Source organism: Tetrao urogallus (assembly GCF_951394365.1).
Source record: "Tetrao urogallus genome assembly, chromosome: 11".
Taxonomy (NCBI): Eukaryota; Metazoa; Chordata; class Aves; order Galliformes; family Phasianidae; genus Tetrao; species Tetrao urogallus.
The window spans coordinates 9,605,803-9,618,694 of record NC_136824.1 but is presented as its reverse complement, the minus strand read 5'-3'; the positions used below and the strand labels follow the sequence as shown (position 1 = coordinate 9,618,694).

At 40.5% G+C, this 12,892-nt stretch overlaps 2 protein-coding genes across 2 annotated transcripts in view; both read left to right on the top strand.

The window, feature by feature from the left end:
* Nucleotides 1-4,202, top strand: part of TRPM7 (transient receptor potential cation channel subfamily M member 7) — a gene marked incomplete at both ends in the record, with an annotated part of 42,265 nt that extends 38,063 nt beyond the window's left edge. The window contains 9 exons of the mRNA XM_079541114.1: nucleotides 95-120; nucleotides 417-467; nucleotides 557-622; nucleotides 976-1,259; nucleotides 1,520-1,602; nucleotides 1,901-2,106; nucleotides 2,785-2,836; nucleotides 2,929-3,035; nucleotides 4,072-4,202. Of these exons, the coding sequence (XP_079397240.1) occupies nucleotides 95-120; nucleotides 417-467; nucleotides 557-622; nucleotides 976-1,259; nucleotides 1,520-1,602; nucleotides 1,901-2,106; nucleotides 2,785-2,836; nucleotides 2,929-3,035; nucleotides 4,072-4,202 (1,006 nt within the window). The remainder of the gene's footprint in view (nucleotides 1-94; nucleotides 121-416; nucleotides 468-556; nucleotides 623-975; nucleotides 1,260-1,519; nucleotides 1,603-1,900; nucleotides 2,107-2,784; nucleotides 2,837-2,928; nucleotides 3,036-4,071) is intronic.
* A 1,424-nt stretch (nucleotides 4,203-5,626) lies between these two features.
* USP50 (ubiquitin specific peptidase 50) lies at nucleotides 5,627-11,250 on the top strand (the record flags this gene model as incomplete). Its single annotated transcript, XM_079541113.1, is given in 6 exon segments — nucleotides 5,627-5,688; nucleotides 7,179-7,198; nucleotides 8,354-8,460; nucleotides 8,464-8,480; nucleotides 9,064-9,256; nucleotides 11,122-11,250. Coding segments are annotated over 6 exon segments (528 nt in total).
* Nucleotides 11,251-12,892: the final 1,642 nt, after the last annotated feature.

The following is a 12,892-nucleotide window of genomic DNA, read 5'->3' as shown; positions in this document are numbered from 1 at the left end:
TTAACAAGGTGACCTAGGACGATGTGTTAAAGTTGGTGAACGTAAGGCAAGTTTTTAACAAACAGTGACCAGCTGCTTTTTTGGCATTTCACAGGGCATCTGAAGAAGATGCATTGAATGGTATGTTGACTGTTTCTTCTATAAACAAGCTAGGAGCTTTTTCATATATACAAGCTATGAGAATATTCTTTGAAGTTAAGAGACAGAGCTGTGATTACTTTTTTAACAAATGGTCTACTACCAGGTACTACAGTTTCTTCTGATGTATTGAAAAGCTAAATGAGATACTTAATTTTCTGTATAGCAAATCTTTTTCAGACCCTAACCACTTGGAGAGAGTGAGCTTTGTGCATGGTTATTTTAATACACAATCCAGGTGTCAGGCGGTTTCTCTCATCATTTCTGATCTCTCTTAGGCATTGCTTCTCCTTTCAAGCCTATCATGGATATCAACTACTATTACTCAGGTCAGTGCCTCTTATGAATAAATGTTCATATTTTTAATGACACTTATTAGATCCTTAGAATCTGATGAATGCTATTGTTTTTCTTCTAGCTGTGGAAAGAAATAACTTGATGAGGTTATCACAGAGCATTCCTTTCACTCCTGTGCCTCCAAGAGGTAAGAACTTTAATTCTTGCTAGTGGGTAGAGGGAAGAGGGTCAGAGTTCAAACAGCTGGCTTAATGTAGTCTTTTGGAGAAGAAAACAAAGAACAAACCGTGTCCACAGAATGCTGTTTAAATAGGATCATTAGTAGTTCTAATCAGGGGGATCAAAACATCGTGCCTCTATGTTGCTGTATGAAAGGAATTGGAGAGAAATTCCAGCTGGCTTGTCTAGATTTTTAAAATTAATGTAGAGTGTTAGTAACAACTTTGCGTGTGTTGCAGTCTAAGAATGCAGAGATATTCAGTGCTTCAGTTTTAAACTTCAAAAACTAAAGGTGCTAATTGCTTTTTGTATTGTAAATAGGTGAACCAGTCACTGTGTATCGCCTCGAAGAAAGTTCTCCCAACATCTTGAACAACAGCATGTCTTCCTGGTCACAACTGGGACTCTGTGCAAAAATTGAATTTTTAAGCAAAGAGGAGATGGGAGGAGGTTTACGTCGAGCTCTTAAAGTTGTATGCACATGGTCAGAGTATGACATCCTGAAATCAGGACATCTTTATATCATCAAGTCTTTCCTTCCTGAAGTTGTGAACACTTGGTCAAGCATTTATAAAGAGGACACTGTGTTACACTTGTGCTTGAGAGTAAGTTTTATTCTTGTCATTTACTGAACATAGACAAGCACGGTGTTTAAGTTAGCTTGCTGTTCTCTGTGAGCTAAAGGGCCAAACAGACAAAAAAACCTGCTCCATTATGGTTTAGTGAATCAAAAAGCTAAAAGTCTTAAAGTGTAAATATAATTTAAAGAGCAAGCAATTGGGCAGCTACTGTTCTCTCTCCCTTTAAACTGCATAATGTTTCCTGTTATATAATACAGCAATAAAATATGGACTTTGGATTCTAGGAAATTCAGCAGCAGAGGGCAGCACAGAAGCTCACCTTTGCTTTCAATCAAATGAAACCCAAATCCATTCCTTACTCTCCACGGTGAGTACTCTTGAACTTCTGTTATATTGCATGTTTTTGATATAGAAGAATGCCTACGGGGTTGTGAACGTGTCAGTCAAGCATATTAAGGTGTTGATATGTTTTTTTTATGTCTCTGGATGTTATTGTTACAAACATTCTTGGCAATGTTTTTATTGATATTTTCTTGCAGTAATTCTAGGCTTGTGTGACAATAGTTTCAAATGTTTTAAATAAGTAGATAAAATAATTATCCATTAGTAATGGTATGCTTGTCATTTATTTTGGAAATATGTTCATTAAGTGTGCTTTTTACTAGGTTCCTGGAAGTTTTCCTGTTATATTGCCACTCTGCTGGGCAGTGGTTTGCAGTTGAAGAGTGCATGACAGGAGAGTTTAGAAAATATAACAACAACAATGGTGATGAAATAATTCCAAGTAACATGCTAGAGGAGGTTATGCTGGCTTTCAGCCATTGGACATATGAATATACAAGAGGGGAGTTGCTCGTACTAGATCTGCAAGGTAATGTCCCTGTTTTGAAACTGGGGTCAAGGACCAGGGAAGATGTATATGGGTCTTTCTCACAGAATCGTAGTCCTGGGTAGGAAGGAACTGATAATGACCATGGAGTCCAAGTCCTGCACTCACTTGTAATCACATTTTATTAAAACTTCATATGCTGGTAACAAATAATGAACAGTATTTACTGTGTCTTGATCTAGTTAATCTGAATTGGTGGTGAGCTTATTGAGTGTGGCACTGGATGCTGCAGCGCTGAAGAGAATATAAGTGTACATAAAGTACAAGCTTTACTAATGATAAGCACCATAAAAATAATGCATTTGTAGAAACATTTGAGTAGTAGTAATATAGCAAGCTGTGCTTATACTGAACTGTGTGCCACATATTCTGTCTGTGAGAAGTTCCATGTAAGAAATTTCTCTCAGGTGAAAATTGGTTAAGAATTGTAGACATAAAAATAGGTCAAGGAAACCTGAGAGGTACAAACTACTTAGGAGCAATTCATGTAAGAATAAAGAGTGTCCTATACCACGTGATTCCTTCTGCCTTCATTCTTGGGAAAGCTGAGAAATCATAGCTGACAGTGCCAAGGCTTTTCAATATTAATGCACTGGTGTAACATATAGATAGATAGATAGATACTATATATTTAACTGTTTCTTCCTGTGCTGTCTGAAGGTGTTGGTGAAAATTTGACAGATCCGTCTGTGATAAAAGCTGGAGAAAAAAGGTAAGATTGAAGAAAAGTTTAAAGAAAACTATAATTTTTTTTTTTTTTTTCTGGAGAACACAGCCTATGTTTATGTGCCCTTTATTTCTAAGGTCTTACGATATGGTGTTTGGTCCAGCCAACCTGGGAGAGGATGCGATAAAAAACTTCAGAGCGAAGCATCACTGTAATTCCTGCTGCAGGAAACTTAAACTCCCTGGTAAGCGTGGCTACTGTATTTTTTCTGAGACATTCATGTTCCATAGTATACTGTATGATGTATAATTAAACAGTTGTGTCATGCCATGATAGTAGATTAAGTAATAAACGTCAGTTTTGTATTTTTAATTTTCAAATGTTCCATTTTAAGAAGAAAAATCTGAAATTAAGCATTTAACAGTGTGCATGTATTCTGTATTGTGTGCACAATATTTGAAGTAGGTAGGCTAGACTGATGTAGAATTCAGAAGGTAAAATAGAAAAGGTCATTTAAAAAAAAAAATCATAGAATCATAGAACCATATTTTTTGGAAGGAACTTTTAAATGTCATCTAGTCCAACTCCCTCTATTGAATTGGGTCTCCTGCAGCTAGGTTGGGGTGCTCAGATCCTGGTGCAGCCTGACCTTGAGTGTCTCCAAGGAAGGGGCACTCACCATCTCTCTGGGCAACCTGTACCAGTGCCTTACCACCTTATTGTAAAATCTTGTTCCATACAACCAATCTACATCTCCCTTCCTTTAGTTTGAAACCATTTCCTCTTGTCCTGTCACAACAGACCTTGCCAAAGAGTCTGTTCCATTCTTTCTTACAGCCTCCCTTTAGATACTGAAAAGCTGCTCTTGGGTCTCCCTGGAGCCTTCTCTTCTCCAGGCTGCACAGCCCCACTGTCTCAGCCTGTCCCTGCAGGGGGATGTTCCATCCCTTGGATCATTTCTGGGGCCCTCTTCTGGACATTATTTGAATTATAACTCCTAGTAAACTTGAAACAGATAACAGAAGAATCCTTTAAAAGTCAACCTAATGCTTGCTATATAATATCTGTAAATAGAATAATTAAGGCCCTGTTACTTTTTAAAGCACAGCTTTAGGCTTCCCATTTCATGTACGATAAAAAACATCCATTTTTTAGCACTGAATGCATATTGAGGAATTCTTACTTACAAGTCTATCCAGTTATGTGAAAGACTTTTATGCTTCATTGAGTCTGCTCTACAAAGAGATAGTAACCAGCATGACTTCATTCTGTTTGTACAGATCTGAAGAGGAATGATTACACACCTGACAAGGTTATATTTCCTCAGGATGATTCCCCTGAACTAACAATTCAGCCTGGAAGCTGCACCAAAGAATCAGATTCAGCTAATTCTCTTCGTTTGATGCTCTAATGATGTGATCAAATCAGTGGCTTCATCCAAACATCATGGAATGTCACAGAGCTGTCACTTATCTTTCCTTCACCACAATTAAAAGAAAGATGCATCAAAACAAGGATTACTGTGTTATAAGTGAAATTTTGGCTGGTCCATACTGTAAGGACCTAACAATTTGTGATAACCATCTACAGAGAACAGATTGGCAGCTGGTCATTTTAGAGGTTGAATTATGATAAGTATTTATGGCATGTTTTTAAAAGGAGCTTTTTAGCAGAAGGTTTATTTTTTATTTTGTTTTGGTTTAGTGGAGGATTTTCTCTCCGTAGTCCTGTGGTGTGCAATATGCCTTCAACCAAAAGGATTTCGGTAGCTGATGTTTTAAGGTAAAGCATTTGTCTGTTTGGCATCTATCTTACCGTCATTTGGAAAAAGATTGGAGAAAGCACCTACCTCTGTGATGCCAGAGTATTCTTGGGGCGTGTTTGGAAGTGTTCCACTATCGTTTTCTCACCAGATGATTTGTAATCTGGCCTTTTGGAGAGGGCAGAGCCAAACGAGGCTGTGCATGTGACGCCAGTAGGCTGAGGTTGAAGGTAGGAACTCGATCTGTTCCAATAGAGAGAGAGTCTCCTGGATCAGGGTTCGGCTTCGTAGCTGTAAAACTGTTTATTTTTTGTGGAATAGAGCCCTAATTGTGCATAATGAGATTTCTTGTTTTATACATTTCAGTTTTCTCACATCACCATCAAATAGTAACAAAGCCATGATAGACTGGTATAATCATATTTAATAGAAGAAGTAGTATGTACTGGTCCAAATAAGTTGCCTTGTGAGAACACAAGTTGGAAGTGCTTTTTGTTGTACATAGTGACTGCTTCAGAAGTTTTGCCTTCCAAAGATCTCATCAAACCAGTGTATCAAAGCCGAATGTACACATAACTTTTAAATGTATTTAAAATTGTGTAGAAAACATCTTTAATGTTATGTTATTTGTGGTACTTATTTAAGAGAGACTAGGGTTGGATTAGCATTATGTAAAGTTCGGGAGATTGCAATGCACCTTCATGCAAATAAAATATAATTTAACTGTCCCAAATATTGTTGAGCATTCAGCAAGAAAAACCTGTTGTCCAACTGAATTTTCATGCTGCGATTTTTTTGTTACATAGGTACTAATTTGTAATTTTTAATTAAAAGGGCAGTATACAGCTCTATAAATTTTTTTATTCAGTAGTGTATCTTATAGATACAGACTTAAGGCACGAACACAATAGCTGTTTAAATGGTGTTTTATGTTTGACGGGGAAAGGTAAAATGTTATAAGGATATGATACTGTATACATTTTGTATATCATTAAATCTTCAAAGAATCTAAAATAAATTTATTCTTGTTTACAGACTTCTGCTGTCTGTCTTAGTCTGAAAGGTTATATCCGATGGCTCTGTTTGTGGAAGCGGTGTTTGCTGTGCTGGGACGCAGCAGTTGGTTGTCTTTGAGGTATCTGAGCTTTGGCTGATACCAGGAACTAGGGGAGTAAATGTGGAAGCTGTAGTGCACAAACGTATCTGATAGGATTAGTGAGTAAATGAGATAAAATATCTTAAAGTTGTTTATAGTGTTTGTTTAAAATTTGGAGCTCCTTATTGGGTGGTTGCTTGCATCCCCTTGTGTTGTTGTGAGGTGATAGGCTTCTATTCAAGGCAGGAATTACACAGCATACAATGCATTAATGAGGCTAGTTCTTAAAATCAAGAAGGATTTCTGGAGGAGACCAAAAGGGTAAATAAGGTCAGGGAACGTATGTATGACTTGGAGTGGTTAACTGGTTAACTGTGCATGTTTTTGCACATCTTCCTGCCATGAGTGCCAGCTTACTGAGAATACAGCTAGAATTACATGAGAAACCTCAATGTAAACCGAGGAGAAAACAATGGCAACTTTTACATACAATCTTCTCTTTTGTGCTAACAGAGAACAATGGTAAAGGAAGGCATTGGAAAAATGTGGTGGCAAAGAAGTGTTGGTTTGGAGAGGTATCCTAACCCTCAGGAAAATATTCCTGTCGTGTTCATGTTGTGTTTTCCAAAAGTAGGCTGTAGGACCATGTGGGTTCAGCTGAGAACATCGAGCATCTTTAAATCTTACCAACCTTGATGTGGATTTCCATGTTATGCTATTTGAAGAATGTCTTCCATAAATGGAAATTGGTAAGCTATGTTCTTCTCCTTGTGAGATATCTTAGATTCCCTACCACAAACCTCAGGATAATTTCACTGGTAGAAAAACCCACTGAATTAAACTGATTATGATGTACTTAATACTGGTGATACTTGGTTATGTAATCTCTGCTTTTGGAAAGATCTCCGATTATTATTATTATTCTCTTTTTACAATTAATGCTTTTCAAGGTCTTGATTTGCATTCCACCAACAGTAGGAATAAGCACAGGAGTTAGGTTTATTAGGATTTCAGTACAAATTCTATTCTAGCTGCATGACAATTGTTACAGGTTAAATTTATCTTGCAGTTTCCCAGCAGTGGTTTCAGAAAGTATTTTCTTTTTCAGTGTTGTCCTCAGCCTGTGTATGACCACAGTACTTGCTGTTCAAGACATTTCCCTGCTCTTGATCATTTTCCCTCTGTAACACACAAGTAATACACAACAAGTAGAAGCTGAAAAAGCTAATTAGTCTGTAGTATCATTGATTCCTCTTAAAATACAGCTCTGGGAACAATTACTCATTTCCTCCTCCTATCTATGTTTCTTAGTTTGTTGTACAGCACTGCATTTGTTTCTGTTGCTCTAAACAGTTCCCTGTGCTCACGCTTGTCATTAATGGAGGGAGATTAAGACGAAATTCCTTCATACCAACCATGGTGGAGCAGAACTGAAGTGCATCAGCTTACTCTGTAAAATACTGCACGTGTGTGCACTCATGCTAAGCTTTTGGGGGTTGTAACTTATTTTTGTATATTTGCTTTTTTAGAGCCTGGGATGAGAATGTTGGTATGGTAATGGGAGCTTGCCAAGAAGATCAAGGGGCAAGTTCCTGACGTGGGGACTCCTGATGACAGGAAGGAAGGAAGGGTGAGCTATGTAGTCATATAGAGCTAATTGCTTTTTCATTACTGAATTTGAACTCTCATCATTATTTAACCATGTAGAAGTGTAAACATATATCTGTATGTCTAGTTGCACTACTACCATAACTACTGCTAATACACAAAAAGTCTAGACAGTGCTTTTCCATGTTAGACTGGATATTAGGAAGATACTAGCAATAAATTCTTTACTGTGAGGATGGTGACACACTGGAACAGATTGCCCAGCAAGGTCATGGATGCCCCCTCCCTGGTAGCATTCAAAGCCAGGCTGGGTGGAGCTTTGAGCAATCTGGTCTAAGGGAGGCCTACAGCAGGGGGTCGAACCGGATAATCTTAAAAGTCTCTTCCAACCCAAACCATTCTATGATTCTTGGATGATTCTGTGTTTGTGCCGTGCTGCTATGCTGTTGTTTGTGCTTAGTGTAAGGTACAGGTGGTTCTATTAGTCGTAGCAGAAGTGGAAGCAAAAGTGCGGCCGTTGCTGAAGGGTGTTGTAGAGTAGAAAGACCAGGGAAAGTGGCCTTTTGGGCAGCAGCTGGAAAACTTCTGGCAGGAAGCTTTGACATCAAGACATGGCAGTGATTGTTTTCTGAGACTGAAACTTCTGAAGAAGATGTGCAGCAAGTGGCAGCCTTCTCTCAGAGTCTGCACAAAAACAGAATTAACTAAGAACAGAGGCATCTCTTTCAAGTTATGGTAGGCAGCTGGAAGCTTCCCTCCTGCCCTTGCTGCAATTGAGCAGCAGATCTCTTGTTGCAAACTTTGACTGGAATTTTGTATCTTGTGGTGGTTTTTGTTTGTTTGTTTTGTCATTCTCCAGCCTCTGCCATAGCCATAGCTCGGCCCTTCCATATGCTTGGATAAAAAGTCTGACTTCTGCCATCTCCCATTGACGTCAATTAGTATGGTCTTCTCTTGAGTCCACATGAGAAAATATGATATTTCTTCTAAGTAGGTCTGACTTACTATTTGTATTCCGTGCTTACTGTGCCCCAGTAAGGTGTTGTGCTGCAGGAGGAGGAGGCTTCTAGTGCTGTGGAATGAGATTTCTGAGCAGCAGCAGCTGTGCCAGGGGCTCACGTGGGCAACCCCCGCTGTGTGAATGCAATTCTGCGGTGCCTCTGCAGCATGTCACTGCTCTTAGAGTATTTCCTCTCAGGAGAATAAGAAGCAGCCCTGCACAAGTGAGGTGATCCGCACTACTGTTATTTTTCTCTCCTTCCAAATGCTACATGTTGCAATGAGGACGCTGGAGGCAGCCACCTGCCAGCTCCCCACCCGCAGACATGTGGCCGCAGCTAGGTTTTGTCCTTCCTCCCACGTCACCTCCAGCACGTCCCCTGCTCCTCATCCACTTCCCCTTTCTGTCAGCAGTGACCTGCATTGTCTGCAGGCAGAACTGCCTTTATTTGGAACTTCCTGTTCCAAATGGCTGGAAGTCCCAGACCAGAGCCAAACTTTTCTGACACTTCTGTGCTACTGAGGAGACTTGGTCCTGTTTGGGGATGCTGCCAGAGCACCTTCACCTCTCACTGCTGTTTCCTTCACCCACCATCCCTCATATCATCAGTACTCTGCAGATACTACCCATATGTTTCCTTGCTGGGTAGCTTAAGTGTTATACCTAATTTTTTTTTTTTTTTTTGGCCATTTTATGCTAATACCAGAAACTGTCATCGCTGTCTTCGCATTTTGTTACTTTCTAGTATCTGCAGTCTCTCAAACCAAATGACAGAGGCCATCTGAAATTTGTTTATTTTTCCCAAGGGAGAATGGCAAACCTGCAACCACCTTTGGCTGTTCTGCATCTGATGTATGGCTGAGAGAGCCCAGCTGTATTTCCCTGGGGGGTTTTTGTTCAGTCCTTGGGGAGCAGTGCCCAACTGTCAGCAAGAGGACTCAGTGGGATGTACAGAACTTCATCTGCATGCTGAACGAACTCCATGAGGCCCTAAAGAAGGTGAGAGTGCTGCTGTGATGTGTTGGAGGCTGTATGTTTGCTCTGCATTTTGTACTTGAGCACCTCACGGCATAATCACCAGTTCTCCTCTTCCAAACTGCATGATATGGCTGCTAAAATTGTCATTTTCCTCCTTTGTTTCCATACTCACATGTACAATAACTCACTGTCTTCTTCTAATGCCATGTCAAATTGCAGCCCCTCATCTAAATGCTAATGCTGCTTGTGCCTCTTCCCTGCCTGCCCTTTCCATGTTTTACGTTCTTCCTTTTCATCTGCCCACAATCTTCCTCTGCCAGGCCCCTGACTGCTCTTCTGTTCCTCAGGTCCCCTGAAAAACAGCTTTGCTAGCACTTAAATCATCCCACCCACATGTCCGAAATGTTAAATCTTACAGCAGCTTACTTGATGCTCTATATACACAGATTAAACTGAAGTAGTAGTATTTCAGCTTGTCTCAAAACTTAACTCTAAATAGCCTGCGGCCAATGGGCAGCTGCTGCATTGCAAACCCACTCTGCTCTTCCACAGAAATTAGCTCCACACTGCTCTCAGAAGATGACCTGGTAAACTGGGCAGGCACCATGGGTCCTTCATCTTGTCTTGGACTTGGCTTGGTGCTATGAAGGGAGCTGGCAGGGCAGAGACCTCCAAGCTGCTAACACCAATGTTGTAACAGTGAGGAAGAAGAAAATAGCTGCTGGGGTGGGAAGAAGCTTTTGTAGGGAAGTGTAGCCTTGAATCGGAAAAGACAAAAGATGAGATCAGTTCTTTCTTTCCAAATAACCAGAGTATTGCTAAAACCACAAAAACACCAGGATTTTGTACTGGGTTCACTGATGACCAGTTACTGCATTGCAAATGAACGTTCTCCTCTCTGCATCGCAGTGATGGCAACTTTCACTCATGAGCTGTCTCATTCAGCTGAAGTCTGGCAATAAGCAGCACTGAGCACTGCAGGTACAGCAGTACATGGAGATGTTTTCAGTGGTCCTAGCATGATACAGATCTCATTTGTCCTCAGCACCTTTTGCAGGTTAAGCCACATTAAACATTTGCTTCTCTTATGACCTTAAATCACTGAAGGAACTTCTGAAACAGCTGGCTACTTTTTCATTTGTTACTTTTATATAGCCAAGCTCCTGATGTGGAACAAAAGAAGACGCTGCAGTCAAGGCTACCACAGCTGAGGTGCCAGAGGTAGATTTGTACCTCTTTAAGTGAGAAATAACTATGTGGGGTGAGCCAGGGCTGTTTCCTGGGATTTATGAGGTAAGAAGGATATTGTCAACTGCTAAGATTATGAAAAAAAAGAAGAAACAGTTCTCTGGAGTAGTTGGGCTTCACAGAACTGATTCTGAATTAACAGAACAATTAACAGAATTAATTTCCTGTTCAGCATTTGCCTGCCCTGCCATGTTAAAACACCTTCTGGTCCTCAGCTATAGCTTTGGCTGCATTATGAAGGTTTAGAAGTATGCTGTATACTGAAAGTTACAGAGGAAAAGGGGAATGTAGTGTGGCGAAAGTCTTTCTGGAGAAAGGAGAGTTGACGATACAGACCAAAACATTTAAGGGATGGTGACGATGACACAGAGGTTTGACTTCTGTCTGCTTTTAATACCTGTGTCCATTTCTAATAGATGGAAGGATCAGACAGCAAGATCTTTGCTTTCCTTGCTGGACATCATTTGCAGGCACAGTGCGTTGGTCAGTGGATGGTAATACTCAACATTAACACAGATGTATTTCAAAACCCAGGGTAGCCATTAGACATTTTCCCCCTCCCCCAGTAAAGCCAGTTTAAGAAAACACAATAAAAGAAGTTGAATGTTATTCAAAATAGTTCAAAATTTTATTTCAAGTTTGAGTGGCAAGGCAACTACAAAAGGAAACTCTTCACTGACATCTGCTATCCACTCAGCAATATGGATCTCTCTCCATATAGTTACACATTTTTCTGCAAGAACTCAGGTACAGCTTGTGTGCTCTGATGTTGAGCTTTGCCTTTCCTACTTCTATGTGTAACACCCTGTCCCGTGTAACAGATAAAGCCTGGGTTTGTTTGGACTTAGAGCTGCCTCTGCTCCAGGCACTTAAACATCCAGCAGCTTGAAAAGCACACAAGCATACAAAAACCCCAACAAAACAACCAGCACCTCCCCACCGCTCCCAATTCAGTCTACAAATGCATCCGGTAAACTGAAGTTTCCTGAACAAAACCATCAGCACCTGAACGCCTTTTTTCATCAGGAAGTGGTACACCCTCCTGAAAAAAGGGTGCTTGGCTTCTCTTAATTGTAGTTGGAGCACATGAGAGAAATGGTCCCTCTTTCCTTGACTAATCATCTACCAGTACCGTTTATATAGTTGATGTTGGAATTGTATTACTGACCACTGTCAGCCTAAATTAAGCCTATCGTGCATCCATTGAGAAATGCACAACAGAACCCATGTAAGTTTCATCTCCAGCCAGAGACAGAGTAGTCACAGCATGTAACCAAACAGAGCAGTTAGTTAGCACCTCTCTACCCTTCTCTCTTGCCACATCCCAATTTTAAAAGCTCGTGTTCCTGGCAGCAGCCTCCTCAGCCTTTTCAGCACGAACTGATCCTGTGTGGATCCTGCCCATAAATAAGGATCAAGTGGGCTCTTCTGTCACTCTCTGCTGTGACCTGTACTGGGGGCTAACAGCTGGGTTTCACATTTAATATTGCAAAATAGATAAGCATGATAGTAATCTATGAAGTGTTTCTTCGCTCTGTTTTAAAGCATTTCTTAGAATTAATGTTCCTCTCTGCAGCCCCAAAGGAGAATCTTCTCTTGCCTCCTTAAGTGCAAACAAAAAATGATTGCCAAATCTGTAAGGAGAGTTTTAACAGACTATGCTGTTTGTTACAGAACCTCTCTGGCATTCTGCAAGCACTCAGTCACCAACAGCTCACACAGCTTTGATAATCTGCAGATCGCCAAGATCCAGAACTCAGTGCAGCTTGGCAGAGCCGATCGCCTGTTGCACACCTGTCAGGCCTTTTCTGCACCCACAAATAGCCAACAGCCACGAAAAGCCAACAGTGAGTACAGAGATGCCGTTAGAACTCATGCAGTATTAGCTACGTTTTGTTCCATCATTAAATTAGCTTTCATATTACCTCACCATCTGCTGCAGAGTTCCAGGAAATAATTTCTTGAGAGAAGTCTGGAAGCTTCCAAGTGTGCTAAGGAACACACATCCACTCCCTCTGTCTAAGCTCTGATGTTTGTTCTTCACGACAAACTTCACAGACCCCTCAAAGAGTGCAGCTGCTGAGCACGCACACGTGCTTACCTGAAGGTTCCAGCTTCTCTGTTGGTTACGTATGCATGTAGACAGAAGTTCGGATTGTAGGATTTAAGATTTTTGAATGCCAGTCTAATCAGAGAAGGAAAACCAACCCAATCTGGACCAGGACAATGCACAAGATTCAGCTCAAGCAGTTTCTAAACTAACTAGTTGTACACAAAGTAGCAGTCTCTTCATCTGAAGAGCCTTTAAACTGCGTGAATGACTCAGATTGTCATTTTGTAGAACCCTGACCATTACAAAACCAGCAGAGAATGAAAACAAACCCAAGCATATGTTTAACAGGATATATT